At 41.9% G+C, this 25,781-nt stretch overlaps 1 protein-coding gene across 1 annotated transcript in view; it reads right to left on the reverse strand.

The window, feature by feature from the left end:
* Nucleotides 1-25,781, reverse strand: part of LOC114805930 (cyclic nucleotide-binding domain-containing protein 2-like) — a 59,630-nt gene that overhangs the window by 24,896 nt on the left and 8,953 nt on the right. The window contains exons 5-14 of the mRNA XM_039915018.1: nucleotides 25,428-25,519; nucleotides 21,635-21,797; nucleotides 20,858-20,941; nucleotides 16,513-16,658; nucleotides 14,038-14,098; nucleotides 10,773-10,857; nucleotides 10,609-10,675; nucleotides 8,430-8,514; nucleotides 6,665-6,734; nucleotides 4,076-4,134 (exon numbers count right to left, since the gene is read on the reverse strand). Coding sequence (XP_039770952.1) covers nucleotides 4,076-4,134; nucleotides 6,665-6,734; nucleotides 8,430-8,514; nucleotides 10,609-10,675; nucleotides 10,773-10,857; nucleotides 14,038-14,098; nucleotides 16,513-16,658; nucleotides 20,858-20,941; nucleotides 21,635-21,797; nucleotides 25,428-25,519 — 912 coding nt within the window. The remainder of the gene's footprint in view (nucleotides 1-4,075; nucleotides 4,135-6,664; nucleotides 6,735-8,429; nucleotides 8,515-10,608; nucleotides 10,676-10,772; nucleotides 10,858-14,037; nucleotides 14,099-16,512; nucleotides 16,659-20,857; nucleotides 20,942-21,634; nucleotides 21,798-25,427; nucleotides 25,520-25,781) is intronic.

Below are 25,781 nucleotides of genomic sequence, written 5' to 3' on the forward strand. Positions count from 1 at the left end.
AAATAATCCTGTTGGACCCAGTCCCTCTCCTACAAGTCAGTCTAAGACGGAGAGAGAACAAATACCGTGTCCTCGTTTCACAGAGGAGGAAAATGAGGCACAGAGAAGTGACTTGCCCAAGGTCACAATGCAAGGAAATGGTGGAGTCGGGATTAGAACCTGGATCTCCAGACTCCCCACTCCTGTGCTCTTACTGTCATTCATAAAATAAGTGTTATAGGCAATGCAGAGTGAGGTTCTAGTTAAGCATAGTAATTCATTTTTGTCAATTACAAACTTGCTTCTGTTCACACCGCCTGATTTCTCCAGGAAAATCCTTAACCTACAGCAACTTTTTCGTGGGCCATTTATTGCCACATAGCAGGTACCCAAACACTAAGTCCTTAAGGGCTCAGAAATCTGCGGTAACCAGCTGAACTGCCAATCCATGTACGGTATTTGTCATTCACCCTTTGAAACATAATCGAAAGCAGATACTGAAAAAAAGAATCTAATATCACTGGGTAAAATTGAAAATATAGAGACTAATTTTTACTTCATATAAACAGATTTGCATGTGTAGTGGTTCCAGTCTTCAAATGAATCATGAGGGTTCCTGTACTTCAACGTAATCATAATCTACTTTCTGTCATGGGCCGCAGAGTGATTTTGGCAGGAGTTTTTGACCAACCCTGCCAGAACCAAAGTGCTTTTTAGGGGCTAATAATACTATTTGAATAATGGACACTGGATGGGATTCAGAGTTCCAGATATTGTCTCTTTCTCTGTCCTTTATGTAAACTGTTTTTTTCATCTGAAAATATATGCATCACTGAAATCGGAGTTTATGGTTTTCAGCTGAAGAAACGTTCACTTCTTTCTTCGGTGAAACTTGCCGAGGAGATCACACCCGTCAAAACGACCCATTTTCCATGGAAAAGCGGTGATCTCCTTTGGCACATTTCACCATTTTAAACTTATTAACCTGAAAGAGCACTCAGTCATCAATTGAATTTGCTCCCTGTAATACTGGCCACTACAGAATTCAATAGCAACTAAGATTACCATTATTATGCAGTTATCGACTTTCAACAAAAAAATTTTTAGACTCAGGAGAACAGGGAGATGAAAACAGGTATAATGGGCTTATGGCATAGAAAACAGACTACAAAATATGTGGGTGAGCAAGGGCAATTTTCAAAGGAAATATTGCACTATGGACTTCCAAGTGCCTTCTGATCACAGTCATCGGGTTGTGATTTGGCTTCGCTTTTTGGAGGGACTAAGTTTGGAGGAGGGATTTATCCAAGATGGTGGTATCACTTTACAATTCTCAGTTGAATTCTTCTAACAGCAAAGCTTCCACTATGTCGATATTGCACAAAGTTTATGGGGGATTCCAGGGTTGGAGAGAGCAATTGCCCCTCAAAATTCCCTTAAAACACTGGGGGGACCAGAGCTCCCAATTTCAATGGCTGCCTGCCTCAAGAGCTACATCTGGACATGGAGAAAGAGAGTATTTATATTGTACAAGTGATGGCAGGTAAAACTCCATGGTTTAGGGGAATGGGGTAAGAAGACAGTGACGCTGGTTGTTGAGGCCGGCTTGAGGTCAAACTGGTTGAACAAGGACTGTCAATAGCACACAGAAAGTGGATATGGATGACAATGAAGAGCACTTGTAGGTGAAGATCAGGGCCAAATTCAGATTGAAAATAGCGGTGCTGTGGTGAAATATGGATGGTTGAAAATATATGTGATATAAGCTCTTAATTTGCTGGAAGAAAAAGGTTGTAGATGAGGGAATTTCAGAATTTACGAGCAGTTCTCTTGCAAGATGGAGGATGTACTGGTAATGGTGGGCCAAAGAAGTAGACAAATCATCAGATTGAACCTCTGGAAAGAGAAGAATCCGCACCTCAAAACATTTGCATGATATTCCTCACCGTTCATTGTTGAAAATGTGAGCTTAATGAGGGACTGAGGCCCAAATGACGAGAAGTTTACGAAGTCTACCTCAAAGCTCTTCCCTTGCCTTCAGACTCAGGAGTGCACTCTCTTCTGCCCTCCTGAATGCCACCTCTCCGGTATTCCTTCTCCTGATTGTAGGAATCTATCCTATCAGTCGCCGGCTGGAGCCCGCAAATTGCCCAGCTGCCAGTAGAGACGGGATAGTGATGCCCACTGCCGCTCACCTTGAGTGGAGCTGTGTTGTTGATGACCTGCCCACCCCCAAAGCTCCTGGAGGGAAGAAGTGCAGGTAGAACAGCTGTGCTGCTGACCGAGCTGACTGCACCATAGCTCCTGGAGGGGAGAATTGCAAAAACTGTACTCACCTCCCACGTATGCCCCAGATCACACCCTTAAATAATTAATAATCATTAACAACAATAATAATAATTGCGGCATTCGTTAAGCGCTTACGATGTGCAAAGCACTGCACCAAGTGCTGGGGTGGATACCAGCATATCAGAGTGGACGCAGTCCCTGTCCCACGTGGGGCTCACAGTTTCGATCTCCATTCTACAGATGAGGTAACTGAGGCCCAGACAAGTGAAGTGACTTGCCCGAGGTCACACAGCAGATAAGTAACGGAACCGGGATGACTGGCCCAAAGTCACGTAACAATCCAGTGGGGGATCCGGAACGTGATCTTGGGTCCCGGTCCCCTTTCCTCTCATAACTCATTCACCCATCCCTCTTTCCATTCTCTTTTTCCCCCCCATCTGTAAATTCTTTTCTATCTCTTGCTCAATCAGGCAATGAGGCTTTAGTACAGTACCCCATAGGTGCTCAGTAAATACCAGTGATTGACTGATTATGCCGGCCCACTCGGAGAGGGTCCAGCGACCATGATTGCTAAGAGCACAGGAATTAAAACTCACAATCTCCAACACTTTTCCCTTACCGCTGCCATAGAACCTGCCCTTAATCCACTGGTCTGTGCAACTTTCCTGGGGTTCAAAATATCAAAAGGAATCGAGAAAGGACACTGAAACCTAAAGAAGTATCCAAGCTTAAGAAAGGTAGCAGTTGCTGGAAGGGAAAGAAACTAATGTGTTTTTAAGGCAATTTTCAATTTCAAGAAGGCTCCGAATCAGTCTTCCGGGCTCAAAGATGTTTGGCAGGGAAGGGAAGAAGAGAATGGGTAGGGAAATGACTATTACTGCCACTTTCAGAGCATAAGAAGTCGGGGAAATTGTGTTTGCGTAATTCAGTCAGTATATCTGTAAGGATCTGATGAGATATCCAGGTTTGGTTTGTGTGCAAATAGTTTGTGCATGTAGAGGGTTACATCAAGGGGAAATGAAATGAAAAGAAAAACAACAGAAGGTAGAGATGGAGATGCTTGGCAAAGCACAGAGAGAAGGTTCTTGAGGGAGAAGAAAATGGATTCTCCGTGTCTGACATTCACTTCAGTCTCCCTAAAATTAATAACTAGTGTGATATTTGTTAAAGGCTTACTATATGTCAAGCACTGTACTAAGCTCTGGGGTAGCTACCAAGATGATCAGGTTAGACCAAGTCCACGTCCCATATGGGGCTCACAGTCTAGGGAGAACACATGTCTTTACCCCATTTTACAGATGAGAAAACAGAGTCCCAGAGAAGTTAAATGATTTGCCCAAAGTCACACAGCCGGCTCGTGGCAGAGCTGCAGTTAGAACCCAAGTCATCTGATTCCTACACCCGGCCTCTTTTCACTAGGCCCCTCTGCTGTTTGGCCACTTAGTTTGAAAATGTATAACATACCACTGCGTGATGATCTTTTGGTTAACTCCCCATTGTGAAGAAATTGGGACATTTCAACCCTCCTGAGGATTTTGTTCAAGAATACACAATATTCACTTGAAATCACTTCTATTATTGCCTAAAGGAAATTACTTCTTTTGGTGGCTGTTTCCTACCACTATGGATGCCCCTCTTCACATTTTTCACTGAAAATTTGATTTGGAACATTGAAGATTCCACTCGGTATTTTTCATATAAGTAATGTGGATCATCAGTAATTACAACTTGTTACAGTCAAGCACACAAGGAACAGTCAAGCGTTCTAAAAATTTTGAAATTTGATTAGTAACTTGAGTCCCGATACCTTGATCACAGCTTTCCCGGAATAATCTTCATTGCTAATGGATCTGCAGGATGGTTTTGCTGTAAGTAATAAATTATAGGGTTACAAATACAAGTTATCATTACCACCGTCTGCCCCGAAAGACCTTTCAGAAAGAAGTGTAAATGTTCAGGAAAAACTACAAAAAAGTACTTTAAAATCACTCTAAAAATTTGAGGTCTTTTCACAAATGACAGTCACAGATCAAACATCTAAAACCTCATTCAATTCTCTTCGTGCGATCTATCGATCATTAGCATTTATTACACGTTTCTTGGGTAAAGAGAACTGTACTGGAGGCTCGGGAGAGCATAGGAGAGGTAAATGATTCAATCTTTACCTTGTTCAAAGATCTTACAGTCTGACAGGAAGATGCATTTGATGCACTTGAAAAGTGAACCGGCTCTTATATTTGGGTGGAGGTTATTTCAATGGGACTCGGGGAAGCAAACTTTTGCCCTAACATTCAGCACACCGTTAGAGAAAAAGATAACCACCTGGAAGTTCATGTCCTCAAGCCTTCATCCCTAAACTCTAAGCAGAGAGGTGTAATTACCAACTTCTCAACAGAGAGCCATTAGACCCGTAAGTGAGAAGGTCAAAATGCTATCATTTCTTTAGACTTGTGCAGATGGGAGCTTGTGCAAAAACCCAGAGGACCTGGCTTCTAATCCCTGTTCTGTCACTTGCCTGCTGTGTGACTTTGGGCAAGTCACTTCACTTCTCTGTGCCTCGGTTCCCTCCTCTGCAAAACGGGGACTCAGTCCCTGTTCTCTCTCTTATTTACCCTGTCAGCCCCATGTAGGACAGGAAGTGTGTCTGATCTGACTGTATTGTATCTACCCCAGTGCTTAGCACACAGAAATCTCTTAGTAAATACTATTACTACTATTCTTATTTAGCACAGAGGAGTTCTAGTCAGTGCTGCAGTTCCCTACCCAGTCATGTATTCATTCAGTGGTATTTATTGAGCACTTACTGTGTGCAAAATGTTGTACTAACACTAGGAAATGATACAATAAGGGCTGCTCAAGGCCCAGTGCCTGGCCTGCACTCTAAGAGAGGGGAAAATCTCATAGGTGCACAATTAACTCTGTTAGTAAGGACAGTGATTGATGGAAACACCTAGTACAGTGTTGTGCACACAGTAGGAACTCAGTAAATGCCACTGATTGATAGACTGATAGTGACCTTTCAGTAGAAATCCTTTTATGATGGCAACTTCTCTACCTGTTCAGGACAGGCCTACTCCCTGATGCTTCTCAACCCCACATTTTTCTCTGCTAACAATGCCCCGTGTAGACTGCAGGGACTGACTCCCCACCCCCCAACCACAGTAACTGCAATGAATGATCTTTTGGTAGCCGCAACCCATTTCTTCTTGGGGGTTTCTCCAACTTCTGTACTTATGTACCCTGCTATCTGAGCCCATACCTATCTACAAGAGAAACAGTGTGGCTTAGTGGTTAGAGCGCAGACCTGGGAGTCAGCAGGACCTGGGCTCTAATCCTGGCTTTGCCACTCTGCTGTGTGACCTGGGGCAAGTCACTTCACTTCTCTGGGCCTCAGTTACCTCATCTGTAAAATGGGGATTAATAGCATGAGCCCCATGTGGGACAGGGACTGCGTCCAAACTGATTAACTTGTATCTACCCCAGCACCTAACAACAGTGCTTGGCACATAGTAAGCATTTAACAAGTACCATTGTTGTTATTATCCATTTTTCTTTTCTTTTCTTCTATTTACATGTGATTTTTGCCTCAGTCTTCCCCGCTAAACTGTGAAGCCGCTCAAGGGCAGGGATTGTCTTCTAACCCTAATGTGCTCCCTGAAGTACTTGGCATAGTGCTCTGCACAGAGTAAGCACTCAGTAAATACTATGGATTGATTTACTTGTAAATATTGTTAGGTCTGCCTCCGCCATTCAGCTGTAAGGTTTTTGAGGGCTGGGACCATATCTGCTAACTAGTACAGTTCTCTTCACACAGTAGGTCATAAACTCCTTGAAGACCGATCATGTCTTCTCATTCTTTTGTATTCTCCCAAGTACTTTAGGTACAGTGCATGGGCTTTGGAGTCAGAAGTCATGGGTTCGAATCCCAGCTCGGCCACTTGTCAGCTGTGTGACTTTGGGCAAGTCACTTAACTTCTCGGTGCCTCAGTTCCCTCATCTGTAAAATGGGGATTAAGACTGTGAGCCCCACGTGGGACAACCTGATTCCCCTGTGTCTACCCCAGTGCTTAGAACAGTGCTTGGCACATAGTAAGCGATTAACAAATTCCAACATTATTATTATTACAGTGCTGTGTACACAGAACACTGTAAGTTCCTGAGGGCACGGATCTTGTATGCTAACTCTCTTGTAGGCCTCCAAACAGTACAGTGTTGGGCACACAGCAGGGGCCCAGTAAATATTGATTGATTGATTGATTGGGGTGGATTTCTGCCCTTGGAAAAAGTAGTTCAGATTTTATAATGAATTACAAAGGTGAATAAAGAATGCCGTCACCTTGGGGAGCAAAAAGAAAACTTTCATTCCAAAGAAGACTTATAGGGCTCAGGCACTTACAGGATTTAGAAGGCTTCGTTGACCACTGAGGTTTCGAGAGGGTAACTGCCTTCAATACCCGCAGTTTTCCCTGAAAAAAAAAAAGGTGAATTTTGTCACTTGGGAGCAGTGGATTGTCTCACGATGGAATGGTGGTGGTGATTATCTCCAAATGTAAGACAAGGAGACTATCCCCAGACAAATAATAAGACATTATCTTCCTTTTTTAGGCAACTAATTAAATGGGTTTGTCCTCTACCAGGACGAGGACTGTAATTTCTACATGACTGTACTTAGAGAACTTAGTGATGGGCACCAAAAAGCAAGAAAAATATAAAGAATGCATTGTGGCAATATAATGAGGTAATTGTTTCCTAACTATATAGAAAAATGTTCTTGCTGTAAAATTTTAAATTAGCTCTTATCTGTCTCCTCCCCCACCCCTTCACCCCACCATTTTATCAGCCTCCCTTTGGCTTGCTCTATGTCTGTTTCGCGGTCAGACTCCATCTCCATTAACTTTCCTCTGGCAGGAAAGGTAAGAGTCACAAAGAGTTCTCAGATAACTCTGGGTGTCAGACTTTTTTTCCTTTCAAGATCCGACTCGGTGTGGAAAGGTGTAATTTAAATTCAATTTCCGGGGCATTTTAAGAGACGTTTGCATAATACAACTCTCCAGTCTCCAAACTCAATTTTCCCTCTGAAAAACTGACTTTTTCTTTTTCATCCATGAGGCGCTAGGGTATGTGACTTTCCCAGGACACAAAAAGAGGAGAAGTCAGATAGAAAGTCTAGATGGAAGTGGTGAAAATGGGATTTCTCGAACCCATTATTCAGCAGCACTAGGGAACCTGCTTCAGTTGACATTTCACACAATCGCACACAACTGAACTGACACCCACAGAATCTTGCCTGTCAGGTTATCACTTCACCCCGCCATCTCAACTCTGAGGTGGAGTTTAACATCCCCATTTCTCCTTTCTCCCTCAACCCAACCTCCATTCACCACCCCTCTTTCATCCTCTCCAACCCAAAAGAAGCATTCAATAAATACCATCATCATCATCATCAAAAAACACCACAATCATCATCATTATCATTATTATTCTTGTTCATTTTGGTTTTCACTGTCTGGTGTCACTTTCTCGTCTCTCCCCAGGTCAGCAGCCCCTTCTGCTTAAGATTCGTTTTCCCTCTCCCCTTTGCTTTTTAAACTTCTGGTTTTGCATCCTGTCCCTAGTGTCTTTCACTTCTATTGACTCCATTTTATTCCCATAATCATTTAATTAAATTATTGTTCATTCACAGAACCTTGTAACTTTATTACACTGTTCATTTGTTGGTCACTGCTGCAAAGCATGTCCCAAGTCCATTTGAAAAAAAAAAAAAACAAGAAGCGATATATTGTAACATAAAATGATTTCATTATCTTCTGAAAAGGGATGGATTTGCAGGGCCTGTTTTCCTCCTTTCTTTTTTTTTTATGGTATTTTTAGTCGCTGACTATGTGTCAAGCACTTTCCTAAGCACTGAGATAGATACAAATCAATCAGGTCAGACACAATCCACCTCCCACAATAGAACATACAGTCCAAGTATGAGAGAGAAAAGGTATTGAATCCCCATTTTACATTTGAGGAACTAAGGCCCCAAGAAGTTAAGTGACTTGCCCGAAGTCACATAGGTGGCAAATGGCAGAGCCAGGGTTGGAAGCCTGATCCTCCGACTCCAGACCCGTGCTCTTTCCACCAGGCTATGGTGCTTTCTGAACGTGGTCATTCAATACCCACTCCTCCTTCATCTTTTCAAAATCCACTTGGTGTCTCCAAGCATCTGTTAACTTCCGATAATACTTCTGGAGAGCCAGGTGGCTGATGTCACAATCCACAGCCGTTAAAAAAGTTCGGCGACGGTCTGCGACGACAACCTGTAAATCCAGTAAGCAAAGCTGTGGCACAGGCATGAGAGGGCCCTGGAAACATCGGGCACCCTGCCCGTTACAAGCCACACTTAATTGGCATTATTACCCCAAAGAAACTGGCATACTACCTTGGGCACCGGCACTGGGCCATCCGACAGATGGGGCTGAAGTGAGCCAGTGAACAGCACATGAACATCAAGAATGTTGTAGTGGTGGTGTTCTTTTCTACAAATGTTTATAGGGCTGTTTCTCTCCTGAGATGTCATGCATGCGGTTGGGAGGAAGAGCAGACAGGATTGACTCCACCGAGCGGCAGGGATAAAGCAAGAAACTATCCCTCTGAGTCCTCCAACCAGATTCCTATCAGCAGTTTCTTGATGAAAAAGACCCTGTTGATATGGAAGAAGCCTCGGGACTGTTACCAAGAGGCCTTTCTGTGGTTAATATTGATAAATATTACTAATGTAACTAAAGGCATTTTTTAAAAATTGAAACTGGCTGAGAACCTTGGTGCTAAAGGACCAGAATCACTTCGAGTGTTTTCTTAAAAGAGACTGCCTTGTTTTGGCTGTGGGTGTGAATAACTGGGATGTGGCGATGGATGGTTTCCAGTCACATTTACATTTTTGATTCGATTTTAGAATGCTAAATGTAGGATGTATTTTAAAATTTACAAATAATATGTCTCCACTATAATTGTGGTTAGACGCAGTCAAACGGACACAGGCATTCTTGGTGGGAGAGGAAATTGGCCATCAATTTTAAATAAATCCATACAGTGAATATTCATTATATTCTGCTCAAGAGAGGCAGGTGAGCCAACCACTAAAATATTCCTGCGATGATCCAATTGGGCGGATCCTAATTCATCTACCTACTGATTTATGAATAAATCGTCTCTCCCAGAAAGTAACTGTATTCTCTGGGACAGATAAGATTCCCCTGAAGAGATCGATCCAGGCTCAACAGAGAGGTTTTGTTGTGTTAGGCTATTGGACAGCAAGGATTTTCCAAGCAGGAAACTTCCCAAATTTCAAACTGAGAGTCAATAGAGCCCCTTCCTGTCCCTGCCCCCCCGCCACCCAACCCGACTGCTGAGGTGAGTTATCCACTCAGGGAGACTGTGAGATTTGTGGCCCCAGCAATACAGTCTGATTCATTCCGCCTTCCAGAGTCCTAAATGATTTGGCTAATTCCCACCTGGACAGATATATTACACTTACACATAGTAAGTGCTTAATACCATAAAAAAAAATTCTTGCTTCTTGACCTTCGCCATCGGATTCTAGTTGTGCAGACGGGGTACTAAGTAAGCTCCAATCCAGTAGTTGAAAGAGATGCTCACTATCGAACCGCTCTTTGCGTTTTTCCCAAATAGCTTTCCAACTGGGATGGCAATTTTCCCAGTGCAATATGAAGGAACAATTTGAGCTCAAATCTGACTCACTAGAGATGCACCGCATCATGTAATAGCTCTCAGAGGATCATGTCCCTTCTAGGCATCCCACAGGTCAAAGGGACATAGCAGACAATGTAGAAAGAACAGAATTATTGGCCCAAAATGGAGTTATGCAGAGCCAGATTGATAATAGTTGGAATCTGTGCCAATTCTCGGAGACTTAATTGAATTACAATAGGACTTCTTCAGAGTGAGTCTATTTCTGGTCTCATTAGAAAGAACAATTTATACTGTAGCCTAGCACAGAGAGCATGGGACCTCAAGAGCGGAGACCTGGGTTTAAATCCTAGTTATGTCACCGACCTGCCATGTCACTTTGGGTAAATCGCTTAATCTGTCGTACCCTCCTTTTCCTCATCTGTAAAATGGGGATAAGATAGAACGTGAGCCCTGTGAGGGACAGGGACTGTGTCCATTCTCATACTCCCACCACATAACACATAGTAAGTGTTTAATGAATGCTATAATTATCATGAGGGCAGTCAAGAAGATCAAGGAGATGGAGGAATTTCCATTTGAGGATGGAATGAGCAGATTAGGATTTCAACCTTCCAGAAAGCAGAAAGGGATACTTTAAAAAGTTACAAAATCATGACGAGGGTGGTCAGCACACACACAGAATTGCCATTCCCCAAATCCCACAGTTTCAGGACTAGGGGGCAACCATTAAAACTTGAAGGGATAGGTTCAAAAAGACAAAAGCAAACACTTCTTGACACAGAGGTTGTTAAACATGTGGAATCCATTACCAAGGGAAGTTGTGCAGGCCAAAAATATCAATAGGTTCAAGAGAGATTTGAAAAAATTAATGGGTAAGAGGTTCATAATGGGATACTGGAGGGAAAGTTAGGGATATAAAGGAAAAAACCAGGGATAGTTCACCCCTAACTATAAGGATGGGTTTCAGGAGGACAACCATCGTATTGTAGCTTTAAGCATGTTGTTACCACTGTCAGAGACAGAACACTGAGTTGGTTGGATCACTGGTCTGAGCCAATAATAGCATGTCTTATGATCTCCTGTTCTTAACTATGGAGTCAATATGCTGGAATGAGGTCCAAAGGAATTGGCCCCAAATAATTCTGATACAGTGGAACTATTTACATTAGAGTAGAATTCTACCAGTGCGAGATAAGTACTTGGCTCTAAGGGAGTCTTTCCTGAATAATCTTAGAGTTTATTGTTCTGAATTACACCTCACCCATTGCTAGAATGCAATCATTTACTATTTATGATTCTTTTACTTTAACTTTACAATTGCCCTTTATGCTGGATTTATTCAGCAGAGATGGACAATTATCAAATTAATTCAGGCTGGGTAAATTGGTAATATAGGTCAAAATAAATCTGACTTCATTGTCTAGTCAGCCTGAATTCACCAGGTAATTGCTCAACCCGCTTTGTTCTGGGTAAATTTCACTAAAGTGGGGGGTGGACATTGGCTCAGTGTTATTCTGGATTCCAAAAGGATTTCAGATTGAGAACCTAAATTGTGCAACTGAGTTGTGCTAACTTTTTCACAGTGTGTCTCATCTTTAATCCAGTTTCTGGGTGCCCCAGTAGACCAGGTACCTTTCATGTACCCCAGCCCTTGGTACAGTGCCTGGTATAATAAGCACGTAACAAATACCATAAAAACCAAGAACGTTAAAACACATTTCGCACTTGAGCTCATTGTCATCATACCAGTGAAGAAATTGAGGATGAGGAGATGAAAGAAAAAAACACTTTATGCAACAAACAAAAAAAAAAATCACCCACTTGACATAGAAGTCAAGTTAACTTGCCCCGGGTCACGCTAGAAGAGCCTAGTTCTGAGAACATTTGACAGAAATGGGAGTTTTGCATTAGCGATTGAGAAGGAGCTGATTGAAGCAAGATTCCAGTAACAAATCCTTCAGGTGGTGACTGCAGCTGGGGATCTGGGCCTCAAATCTAAACTGGACAATTTTAGACAGTGACATTCCAGAATTAGGATATCTCATTTTTCTTCTGATTTGATCCCCTTATTGTTGGAGTTCTATATATGATTCCTACTATGCTATTTAGGTTGTTCTCAGAGGTTTTAAAATGATGTGTATGTATAAATTTGGCTCCTGGAACTTCTAGCACGTTCTCTCCCAAATTATAATAATAATCAAGATTGATGCCTCTGCCTTTTCACATCAGTGGATGTTGACGAAATGGCTCCTGGGCTATAAATTGGAGCTTTTGAGAAATTACATTTCTTTCAGGGCACTGGGGTATCATTGTGTCCCTAAAAGCTGCAACATACTAAAATATGGAACCCCAGTGGTCTGGCCAAACTCATATAATCAGTCTCTCTCTCTCCCTCTTTCTCTCTTTTTCTCTCTTTCTCTCTCTCCGCACCACCCCCTCCCCCCTTATATAACGCTAATGACAATGAACCCTACTGATAGCCTCTTCTACACCCTGCACAGAAGTGCTTAGTACAGTGCTCTGCGCATATTAAGTGCTCAAGAAATACGATTGAATGAAAACAGTTATCCTGGGCTGTCCCATTCCCATTTACAGTTTGCAAACTTGGTCTTCTATCCATTTATGTCTCTTGGTGTTTCAGAGCTTCCCCAAACCACTGCTCAAAAGTTATCACCCTTTTCCTCACTGCCCCCAGTGAACTGGTTAGTCAATCAGTAGCATTTACTGAACCCCTCCCGTGTGCAGACCACTGTTCTAAGTGCTTGGGGAGTATAATAGAATTAGTAGACATGATCCCTTCCCTCAGAATTTTTCTCAAAGGGGAGGTAGACATTAAAGTAAATCACAGGTAGGAGGAAGCAACAGAATAGAAAGGTAAGAGCATAAGAGCTATTGTGGGGAGTGGGGGTGGAATGAGGTGAGATTATCCAAGTGCCTTAAATGTTAATTATGGGCAAGTCAGGAAGGGTTAGATGATGCTAGATCTCCCAGCAGCCCCCAACAAAGGAGTTGCTTAGAGACAAGGAAAATATGGCTAATTATTTAACATTTGTATTTTGCATATGTTCTAAGGGGTACTTTTATATTCTGGAATAATATACCCCCAGTGTAACTTGAACAGATTCTGCCTTGAGGATTTCAACATCCTGCATAAATATTTTCCTCTAATAATGAGTAGCATGCCGACATTGTTGGATTTTCATTTCAAAGCTCATGAGAGCATGTTCTCAAAACCAAAGCAGTAAGAATAGTTTAGAAGGTACATCTCAGTGGCCCCTGGCAAAGTGAACAGGAATGAATCCTGGGTGTGCTTTTTTTTTTAATTCTTCAGCATTATTTAGAGTAGGTTAATGTGCAACCTGGGATTCTCCAACAGGCTTAATTATGTTTGATCGAGTAACATCTACACATTCGTCTAGTTACGTCTTAGGCGACTGATTCTTTTTATCAGCTTACTAAAATATAAGGTTTAGGATTTTCAAATGCTTGGGGGATTCTTTTTTTTTCCTCCTTTGTAATTTAAAGGGAACATGACAAGGGATGCCTTTTCAAGCTCCTGAAGGTTTTTCCTCGCATCACCATTTGGCTAAGCTAGGGGGATCTAAGTTCTGCTTTGAGGGGATATGCATGCTAACTGAAATGGAAAGTCTTGCTGATCTGTTCTGTTTTATTCAGCTTGCTGTCAGACTGAACAAAGCAGTGTTCTCTCCTTACCCATTCTGCTAAGTTTGGGAATATAACTTCTCATTGTGACTGCTGCAGATCTTTAAAGTTAGTAGGATAAGTACTGGCTCCTATGTTCACTGGACTTTCAGAACTAGTCCCTGAACCTTGGGTCATAGTATTGGCCGTGGGCCGTGTCATCTGATGCTAATTTAGACAGGTTTCCTCTTGAGAATAGAATACATGATTTACTCAGAAACATCAACATCTATGTCATGGTTCTTATTTTTGCTTTCAACAGAAATGCGTACCAGCAATTATGAACTCAATAATAAATCAAACTCAAGGGCTCCTGATCTGAAAAACAACTACAAAGTCCATGCCAAAATGAAAATATGTGGATTTACTTACAGTCTTGACCACATAAATTTTGGAAGATGCTTTCGAGTCTTTTGTTATAACTATTCCTGACCTGCAAAGATATAGAACAGAAAATCAGCATTATAATATTCACCAACCTTAAAAAAAGATAAAAACTAATCTTATGTTTTTCTGTAAACCTCCTCAACCCTAGTAGCTAAAGGACAAAATGTCTGAAAATTTTATTTTACTCTCTCATTTTGAAGTTGGCAGATCTCTATCCTCATTCCCTATTCATGGAATGCTAGAAAGCTATTTTCACATCAAAGAATTAAGAACTGGAAGTTGAGATAGAAAGAGCGAAAAGAGAACAAAACTCCATTCATTCTAATTGCCTATTTACCAAGGACAAGGAAAGTTATGGGTATGTTACAAGAGATTGGCTACCTGAAGAACCTTTAGTTACCATAGAAATTTAGTTCATTAAAAGGCTCGGTTTGTATCATGCAACCAGTATTTTGGGAATCTATATCACTGTTAAACAGGAATGTAAATTGTCTTCTGGAGTCATTCACTCAGCCCCAGAAGAGGAGAGATTTCAGGCTTATTAGCTAGTGACGAGTTACACTGTTAGATGACTCCAAACACCAGTATTTACCCATCAGGCAAAAGTGCCTCCCAAGAAAGAAGGACTATCTTTTCTGCCTATGGGGGTGTGTCCAGTTCAGCCGGACCTCGGGCTCCCACACAGGCCTGAGGGTATCTGCTGACCAGCGGACTTCCAGAAAGGCAGTTCAAATCATATAGGAATTCCATTCGGGAGTTCAAGCCTCCCCAAGACGTCTCCAACTCAGGACACACAGTCCCAAAGGCCCAGATGCTTGTAGGTGATTGATGTTGAGTTGAGGAGGAAGGGAGAGGAAGAAGATTCCAAAACAAGTTCCCTTGAGTATTTTCCCGATCAGTACCCTTACCCACACCACAAACTAATATTTGCCTTGCAGTTAACAGAGCCTCGTGGGTTTTCCTCTTGGAAGAATCAATTATATTTATCAAGAACTTACTGTGTCCAGAGAACTGTACTAAGCACTTGAGAGGGTACATAATAACAGATAGGTAGACATATTCCCTCCTCACAATGAGTTTTCAGTCTCGAGCGGGAGACAGACAATATAAATAAATAAATTATGGATATGTACATTTGTGCTTTAGAGCTGAGGGAGGTGTGAAAAAAGGGAGCCAATCAGGGCGATGCAGAAGGGAGTGAGAGAAGAGGAAATGAGGCCTTAGCCAGGAAGGGCCTCTTGCAGGAGATGTGCCTTCAATAAGGCTTTGAAGGTGGGGAGAGTGATTGTGCGGTGGTTAAGAAGAGGGAGGGCGATCCAGACCAGAGGCAGAATCTGGGTGCGAGGTGGGGGTGAGATAGGTGAGAGCGAGGTAGAGTGAGTAGGAACAGTCAAGAAATATTGTTCCCATTAGACCACAAACTCCCTGGCCGAAACATCTATGTCTGTGATGAGTTGGCATCTCATTCTTGAGCAGAGCCATTAGTGTGGATGCTTCTGGGTAAAAAGAGATGGAGTGAGATGGGAAAATGTGTGCCATACCTAACCGGTGTTTGGAGGGTTTTGCTGCCTGGGACAGAAAACCGTTACTAATCCCAGTTGAAAATGATCACAGAAAAGGTGTTAGCAGTCTTAGGGTACCCTGTGATTTTTTGTTTTGTTTTGTTTGAAACCAGAGAAACAATAAATAAAAATGCTTCCATTCATGGGAACATCACTAACTTCCCCTTGAATTTCCCCATGAGAAACCATGATAAGCTACATAGCTCAGCCAAAGGACATTTTTTAAAGTGTTTGTGTGAAGCCCCAAAACAAGAATAAAAGGAGAGAACAGAGAGAAACCTCCAAGGAAATAAAACCTGAAACCAAAACAAAACACAGAATGGGGAAAAAACACAAGGCAGCTCTGTTGTATCCATGATCCATTAGAGACTGGTACTTTTTTATGCTTTGTGTTTCTCTACCTGTCTACGTGGGCCCTTGGTGGTTTGAAAGAGTTAATGCATCTCCCTTAGCATCTAATTTACGGTTGAGGAGAGTTTTCGGCCCAGGGGAGAGTAGAACCAGTAACATCTGTAAAGCAGTTTGGAAGGGGGTGTCTTTGAATCCTTCTGCTCCGAAGCAGAGTGGAAGACAGAACACCAGAATTCATTACATGAGGTCTCAGCGGAGCTACCCTAGTTCTCCCTTACTTAAAAGAATACAGCTAATTTGGAGAACTCTTCGGTGACCTTTAAATCTTCAAATACCTCATCATTGCATTTGAGATGATTTGGTAGGATTTTTGTAGAATTCCAGTCAAAAACTAATGACTAACCTCCTCTCAAAAAGAAACCAGCTTTAGAGAAGGAAAGAACACTTGAATCCCCAAATGTAAAAGCATCTAAGTCTCAGTTCTATTCTGACCAAGCATGTTGGATTAAGTTAATCTTTTTGTGCCATTTCCACTGCAACAAGTTACCTAAAAAAGGTGTGAACACAAATTCTTGGGTCAGAGAAAGGCAGTTTCTGGATAGGCCAACCCGAGAGCAGTTCAATTCCATTCAGGAACTTCATGAAGTCCGACCCCTCTCCGGTGCCTTTATTGAGAAATATATTTAAAAAGTCCTAGGAAGACCAGAGAAAATTGTCAATAAAAACCCAAAGGAAAACACCAAAAGAGAAGCTAAGAAACTGCCTGAGGCCCTGACTCCCAAAACCTGTGATTGCTGAAATTAATTCTGCAATTTAACTCTCAGAAATGGTGAGGAAGAACTGGCTAGTTTCATTTATTAATATCTGGGATGTACTTTGTAATTTCAAATTAGCAAACTTCTTAAGGGCAGCAACATTTAAGTCATTTTGGATGCTCTTAGATTCCCCCCTGCTTTGTGAGTAAAGATTGTACTCAAGTATGATCCAGCACTTAGAACAGTGCTTGGCACATAGTAAGCGCTTAACAAATACCATCATTATTGTGGCTATTGAGTGCTTACGTGTGCAGAGCACTGTACTAAGCAGTTGGGAAAGTATAATATAACAGAGTTGGTAACTCATTCATTGCTCACAAGGACCTTACTGCCTAGAGGGCTAAAAACAGAACTGAGAAGGGGAGACTTACTTTTGTGATAGAGAATAGAAGACTGTGTATGAGAAAGGTTATTATACAATCGACAGTGGTTAACTGGTCTCCCTCTTTAATGAAAATAGAAGAAATAGAAAAGAAGAAATCGTGTCCACCAACTCTTCTGTATTGTACTCTCCCAAACCCTTAATACACTGCTCTGCACAAAGCAAGCACGCAATAAATACCATTGTTTGACTGCCTGAATGATGAGCTTCTTGAGGCCAGGGTCCATGTTTCAAACTCAATTCTGTTCTCTAAAGTATATGTATTCTCACTACATATACTCGTGTGTGTGTGTATAGCGCCTTCATTTTTGAATACGAAACTCCTGACGCTTGCTAGTATATCTAAAAAGATTGATCTACAGTCCCTTCGGCATCAGGCAAATGAAAAGATAGAGCCTTCCTGTGCTGGGTTTTGTCTTATAGAGAGTCCTCATAATAATAATTGTGGTGTTTGTTAAATGTTTACTATGTCCCAAGCACTGTACTAAGCTCTGGGGTAGATACAAGATCATCATCCCCACATGGGGCTCACAGTCTAAGTAGGTGGAAGAATAGGTATTGAATTCCATTTTGCTGATGAAGGAAGTGCGACCCCAGAGAAGTTAAGTGACCTGACCAAGGTCACACAGCCCGCAAGTAGCAGACCCAAGTCCTCTGACTCTCAGGTCCATTCTCTTTCCACTAGGTCAGCTGCTTCTCTTCTTCCCCAGAGTGTTGTGGAGTTTCTAGGCCAATCCTCTGTGGACAAATCTAACCCAGAATAGGTCGGGTTAACTCAAGAGATGATGGAATCCAGTAGTTTCCTCGGTAATTAGTTATTATGTCCTAAACACTATGCTAAAAACTGGGTAATTACAACATAAACAGATTAGAGTCCCTGTCCCAGCAGGGGTTTACAGTTTACATAGACCAGTGACAGTAGATCCCAGGAAACTTTGAAAAAAAACAACCATCTACAATATTAATCTGAAATAAAGTAGCTAAATACTGTTCTTGGAGTAAGGAGATTTCCAATGTTTGTTTTTTTTATGGGTCCAGATACATTTTCACTACTCTGGAGATTTTATGTGAAATAGGACACCCCTCTATCTGCAGTAGTTTGGGGAGGCTTGTGGTAAGGTAGGTGGTTTGGGGTATTCTTTCCAGCTCTAAGCAACTTTGTCGAAAAGAATTCATGCAGATTGCAAGAACTAGAATTTACAAGGAGCACCTGGTCTCCAAAGCAGAAAGGTTAAGGGATATAACTTATGTCTTCAAACCAGTTAGCAGCATGGTAAAAACTGTAATTTCTCTAAGTAAGAAAAAGGTCACCTAAAATCAGAGCCAATAAACTGAGAGTGAATAAAGTGAAAATAAATTCACAAGGCACATAGCCACAAAACATGGAATCCATTAGAGCAGAAGGTCAATGAGTCAAATGCTGTGGCTTGATGTTGAGAAGGTGAACATTTAGAATGATGTTCTGAATACTTTTATCACTTCCAGTGCTAATATATGAAAATAATGAAAAAAGTTAAACGAGTTTCACCAACTGTACATAACACCGTAAAGATGAACGGATTTGAGGTTCAACTTTAAACTCCTCGAGGGTAGGATCTGTGCCTCTTACTCAGTTGGACTCACCCAAGTGCTTAGTACAGGGTTGTACACATAGGAAGTAATCTGTGCATCTTGAACTTGTCGATCCCTTTCCTGGCCTACCTCCTCCCTCCAGCCTGGAGCTCCCCCTCCTTCATATCCAACCGTCCACCATGGTGCTTCTAAACTGAATATTGAGTGGGAACTCGGGGGTTCCTTCATTAGGATTCGGGGAGTTGTGATGGCACAGAATCACTTCTGGAGAACAGTGAGTCTACCCAGACCATCATACATCAAGTACAACCAGGTGTGTTTTTTAAATGAAATTATGGCAAGGAAAATCATTCAGCTGTGCTTCAGAATTACAAATCTCTCAAGATATGTGAAAGCATGCGTCGCCTCAACAATACTCAAGTCATGCTTTCCGATTAGTTTGCCTTTTGATTTTAAACTCACAGATAATGAAAAGCTTAAAATTTTGATTTGTGTACACTGATTTAATTAAATATGGCCTTGGGGGAACGACACCACATTCTAGCTACTTTATAATATGCCCAGAAGGTCTTCTTTAAGAACAAATTCAGCTTTAAAGCCTATAAGAGTTGGGCACCAAAATTCAAAATATCATTCACACCTGAATGAGCAACCACCATTTAGCTAATGCTCTCAATTCCCCAAATTCAAAGAACTTAGTGAATTCAGGCTCAAATCAGCCTTGAGATTCAGCTTCATCTAAAACTCCTCCTGACCTGGGAATTTTGAGAATCCTCTTTGCCCAATTTACCCCCTAAAGAATCTCTCACTATATTTTTGGCAGATGTCATAATTTAATCTGTATCTTGAGTTATTTTCTTTTGTACTATTTTCCTCTTAAGCCAATCTCCATCAATCAATCCATTGTATTTATTGAGCGCTTACTGTGTGCAGAACACTGTACTAAGCACATGGGAGAGTGCAATATAACAGAGTTGGTAGACACATTCCCGGCCCACAACAAGCTTACAGTCTAAATTGGGAGAAGCCTTTTCTCCCTCTAGACTGTAATCTCCTGAAACCCTTTTTTAATTTTGTCATTGGCCGATCACCAAGCAGAACCTAGAATTCCCATTCAAGATGTTCGTAAATACTGAGAGAAGAAGCATTGCTAGTGAATAGAGCATGGGTCTGGGAGTCAGGAGGACCTGAGTTTTAATCCTGACTCTGTCACTTGTCTACTGTTTGACCTTGGGCAAGCCACTTGCTTCTCTGTACCTCAGTCACCTAATCTGACAAATGGGGATTAAGACTGTGAGCCCTATGTGGGACAGGGACTCTGTCCAACCTGACTAGCTTGTATCCACCCCAGTGCTTAGTACAGTGCCTGGCACATAGCAGTTAACAAATACCATGATTATTATTATTATTATTGCTAATATAATGATGAGATTCCTGGAACTGGAAGAAGTTATTTATATTTGACTGGAAGTTAGTCTTTATTATCTGAGGTATGTGCTAGATTTCCACCCCCATTCCTGACTCAGTGGCGTGAAGGACCCTGTCAGTCTGGGGATCTTGCTTAATGAGTGGAATTTCCACTCTTGAAAACCTCCTCCATACACCACCATTCAGGGTATTTATGAGTTGCTCACGGTAAGCAGTCAATCAATCAATTTGCAGCCATACATTATGTAATAACAACAAATGGCAGGCTTATAAATCATTCTGCTAGTGCTGAACATGGCACTGATAAAAGAATTTGTACCGGAAAATGATCAAATAGAAAAATAACAACTGTGGTCTTTGTTAAGGTCTATACTAAGTGCTAGGGTAGCTACAAGATATTCACACTAGACACGGTTCCTGTCCCATATGGGGCTTTATAATGTAAGGGGGACAAAATAACTCCCAGATCCATGCTCTGTCCACTACGCCATGCTGCTTCTCTAATACAGAGTAAACACTTAGCAAACACCACAATTATTATTATTATTATCACTCTCACACATTAGGTATGCTACTTCATCATCTCACCAAGCACGCACGGCCGTTCTTAACAAGAGGCCCCTATTCACTCAAGCAGAACCCTGGTCACAAATAAAGATCGTGAACTTCCAACATTTCTCAAATAAAAAGTTCACCTGTCTGGAAACAGCCAGTAGGGAAACAGTATCATGACAGACGACTGTGGCTTTTCTCCTAGCCTGAGTCAAAATGGCCACATCCTGAAAAAAAGTATAAGCAATGTATCTGAATTATTAAAAAGAATGCCTATAAAAATGCCTGCAGAAAATATAAGATAAAATAAAAAAATTCTATTTCAGTATTAGGGCAATAAATCAAAACTAACTAGCATTCTCTGTTCAGCCAAAGCCAGAGGGGGGCTTGGAAACCAAACCCCATATATAAGTAGCAAACGGCCTGGAATTCCATAAGGGAAATAATAATATAACAAATGGTTTGAACTCAAAGGAGTCATCTACAACATTCGTGGTGTTAGACTACCGTCACAGTGATTTGGGCAGGATTTTTTTCTCCCCACTGTTGAATTACGGTTAAATTATTATTTGAAAACCTTTCCTGCGATTCTCTTGCACAAAGGAGAGCCTAATTAAGGCTGTGTATCAGCCTAGGCTTTAGGCTTCCAAACTGTATGCTAGATGAAGCTAAAGATCTTGAAAAATATTTGGATTTGGATAATTAGGATAATGATGGAGTAAGATGAGCCTTGGTCTAGCCATGGATACCTTGGGACTGAAAACCTGCTCAGAGCTGATGCAGTTCAGTTTCTGAGGGTGGGGGCTTTCTCCTGAAAGGGTCTCGTTGGGCTCAATCCAGTTTTGTAGGGATAAAAATTGCTCTGGAAACCTAACGCTCTCTTCTGAATAGAGTTGTCATACAAATCAAGGGGCACGTACCCCAAAGCATTTCCCTGCCTTCAGGATGTCGGAGGTTTGGGCCCAGAGTTCTCCAGTCGTTGTGTTGAGCGAGGTGTGTCTGACAACAGCCGTGCCAGAGAGAATCAAGTAGAAGTTCTGTGGGACTTGTCCTTGTCTGGCGATGACTCTTCCAGGGCCGAAACTAGAAAAAAAAAATTGGGGGAGAGGAAAATAAAGACCAACCAGCCCTTATAAAAGCAGCCTTTAAAATGCTAACACCCCTCTAGAATCCATTTGGATTTTTCTGATGCCTCCAACTTAACATATCCACACCAGAATTCTCTATCTTCACACCCAAACCCTATCCTTCCCCTGATTTTCCTATCTCCATAGACAGCAGCACCATCCGTTCTGCCTCACTAGCACGTGACCTTGGCATTATCCTTGGCTCAGCTCTCCCAGCTAGGCTAAAGTGCGCCCTTTCCTCTCCATCCAAACTGTTAGCACGCTAATCCAAGCATTTATCCTATCCCACCTTGATTACTCTATCAGCCTCTTTGCTGACCTCCCTGCCTCCTGTCTCTCTCTCCGCTCCAGTCCATACTTCACTCTGCTGCCTGGATCATTTTTCTACAAAAACGCTCAGTCCATATATCCCCACTCCCCCCAAACCTGCAGTAGCTGCCCCTCCATTTCTGCATTAAACAGAAGCTCCTTAACATCAGCTTTTAATCATTTGATCACCTTGCCCCCTCTTACCTCATTTTGCCACCCAGTCCACACACTTTGCTTCGTTAATACCAACCTCCTCACTGTACCTCGATCTTATCTATCTCTTCACTGACCTCTCGCCCACCTTCTGCCTCTGGCCTGGAACGCCTTCCCTCTTCATATACAACAGACAATTACCCTCCCCATCTTCAAAGCCATATTAAAGGCTTATCTCCTCCAACAGGCCTTCCCTGACTAAGCCCTCATTTTCTCTTTTCCCACTCCCTTCCGGTCTCCCTGATTTCCTCCCTTTATTCTCCCCTTCCTCAACACCAGCACTTATGGACATATCTGTAAAGTATTTATTTATATTAATGTCTGTCTCTCCCTCTAGACTGTAAGCTCACAGTGGGCAGGGAATGTGTTTACAGATTCGGTCATTTTGTACTCTCTGCAGCGTTTAGCACAGTGCTTTGCACACGGTAAGTGCTCAGTAATACGATCGGCTGCTTTGTACATGCTTCCGATAGTTTCCAGTGACCGAGTTCCTATTTGCACCTTAGTTCCTGGGCAAAATAGAAAGCCATTCGATCGCTAGTTTCCATTTGGACCAGATTTGGCTCTTGGAAGTTTAAATATGGATTCAAAAAGAGTATAACTGTTCTTGGTTTAGTTGGTGATGGTTTGAATAGACCTGTTTGAAATTCAGAGCTGCTATTGTATCGGTCTTTAGGACCCATAAAACTCAGTCTCGTTTCTGAAATAGGTGATTAAAAGGTCTCCTTTTATTTAGTTATGTTTTGTTTGCTTGTGAATTTTCACTTGGTCTGTTCTCCTTTGAGTCGCTTGTTACTTGATCTGTTCTCCCTTGAACCGACTGTCATACGGGTGTGCGGGCTCTGTCTGATTTCATCAACTGACTGAGGAAGGGGAAATTTTGAATCCTGTTCAGTGCATGACTGTCGCACTGGATGTATCATCTTTGCAGCAATTTCTTTTTCAAGCCCTGATTCATTTGCACAAGTCTTGACAGTCAGGGCAGAGATTGGAATTTAGGTCATTTCTTTCACCCAGGAAGAGGGTCGCTTTCTGTCAGGGAGTGTTTTTTTAGCCTAGGAAATCCCTCATACCTAAGACCAGTCATCCTCACAGCATGCAAAAACAAAATCCTGAAATAATTTATTTCTCCATCTACAGGTATGTAAGTGTAGACATAGATATCGTAATACAGAGATTAAAATCACTGTTAATCCAGAGGGGAAAACTGTCAGAATACAAGATATTCTGGGTATATAAGAATGTTCAAAAATTTATTTTCAGGTCACACATTCATTTTATGCCCTGATCCTATCCTGTGCACGATAGAGTGAATTTCTCTAGGAGAATTCACCCAAACAGCAAGTTACTCAGAAACGATCATGTGTCCACCTTACTTAAACCTTCAAGGAGTTCAAATGAAGACCTCTAGCTCGGAAGTGGTCATTCTTACCGTCCTTTCCAAAATAAAAGCCTAATTTTTGTTCGCGTTACAATAAGATGTCATTACCTGCTGACAGTATACAATCAACTTCCCAACACATTTGGTTCATCCGATCGCCCGAGTTGAACATCACATGGGAATGATTGTTTTTCGAAGGAAATGAGAGTTGTTCCTTTAAAACTAGACTGTGAGTCTCATGTGGGACAGGGACCGTGTCCAACGTGCTGAACTCGTATCTACCCCAGGGCTTAGAACAGTGCTTGACACAAAGTAAGCACTTAACAAACAACATGGTCTAGTGGACAGAGCATGGGCCCGCAAGTCAGAAGGACCTGCCTTCCGATCCCGGCTCTCCCATTTGTCTGTTCTGTGACCTTGGGCAGTCACTTCACTTCTCAGTGCCTCAGTTACCTCATCTAAAAAATGGCGATTAAGCCTGTGAGCCCCATTGGGAACGTGGAGCGTGTCCGACCTGATTACTTTGTGTCTACCCCAGCGCTTAGAACAGTGCCTGGCACAAAGCTTTACAAATACCATTTAAAAATGCCGTAAAAAAGACAGGCTATACAGATGGGAATTATTGTAAATTTGGACAAAAAACAGTGGCATCAGTGTCTGAATTATCAAACCTATTATTGGACCCAGCAGGGTGGATTAGAAAAGTATCCTGAAGCTGAGCTTGAACTCTCTAATTGGAAACGCAGTGATGGCATGTGGATTTGCACTAGCCCATTTAGAAGTCTACCTGAACTAAGATCTATAGGTACTTCTTTACAAAAAGGAAGGATTTCTAGTAGTAAATATGATGTTTGCAAAATGAGAATCAGCCATATTGAATCCACTGAATAAATGAATAATCACTTATTGGGAGACCTAGTCATTTCTTTCCCTATACAATGAGAGTGCTCTGAATCAAAGCAGCAACATTCACCATGTCATTTAGTGAAATGAAAGCACGTAGCTCTCTAAGAAAAGACAGCGTTCAACACAAGGGCCTTGTAGAATAATGGCACCAATTCAGTACTCCTGCCTCGTTCATTGTGACTTTATTATATAGCTAAATAGCACTCATTCTAAATATAAAAAAAGAAATAAGAATAATAAGCACTATGGTGGAAACATTTCTCAACATTAAATAGAAAAATATTAACTATCACTTTATACCGGCAAAGCAGAAGGGCGGCCAAGGGTTGCAAGAAGTTTTCTTTGCTACAAAAGTCTCCAAAATCCTGAGGATCACCTCCATATTTAACTGCATCTCTTGAAATATACGGAAGCAGCAGGGCTTAACGGATAGGGCACGAGCCTGGGAGTCAGAAAGTCATGGGTTCTAGTCCCGGCTCTGCCACCTGTCTGCTGTGTGACCTTGGAAATCACTTCGCTTCTCTGGGCCTCAGTTCCCTCATCTGGAAAATGGGGATTAAGACCGTGAGCCCCACATGAGACAACCTGATTATCTTGTATCTACTCAGTGCTTAGAACAATACTTGGCACATAGTAAGCGCTTAACAAATACCATAATAATTATTATTATTATTGTTGAAAGGCTTATACCAGTCCCGACTAGACCAGTGGTTTTGAACCAGACTTTTGGTTTTTTTTTTCATCTCCCTCTCTAATCATCCATCCAATCGAACGTACCATTCATACGAGCCCAGTTTGGCCAGTTTTTCTTGAATGTGAACGGGGTATTTCGAGAAAGTGCCAACAGAAGCCCGCAAAGACAACATCGCCTGCAATTAGGAGAAAAAAAGAGAAACAGGAGGATATGAAGCGAGCTGCTGTTTCAGAGGGGTCTATTTTAAGAAACCCTGGCAGCATCTCTAAAAACGAAGACGAGAAAAGCACCGTTGGAAATAGCTGTGGGGAGTCACAGTTCACCTCAGAAGAAACAGAAGAAAGCTCGAGGCAGACGCTCACTGGAAGGAGTAAAAATGAGGAGATTAATAAATGTGAGCATTTTAAGAGGGGTGAGGAGTAGGAACAGAAAGTAAG

This window comes from Ornithorhynchus anatinus, chromosome 20 (assembly GCF_004115215.2).
Source record: "Ornithorhynchus anatinus isolate Pmale09 chromosome 20, mOrnAna1.pri.v4, whole genome shotgun sequence".
NCBI classification, from domain to species: Eukaryota; Metazoa; Chordata; class Mammalia; order Monotremata; family Ornithorhynchidae; genus Ornithorhynchus; species Ornithorhynchus anatinus.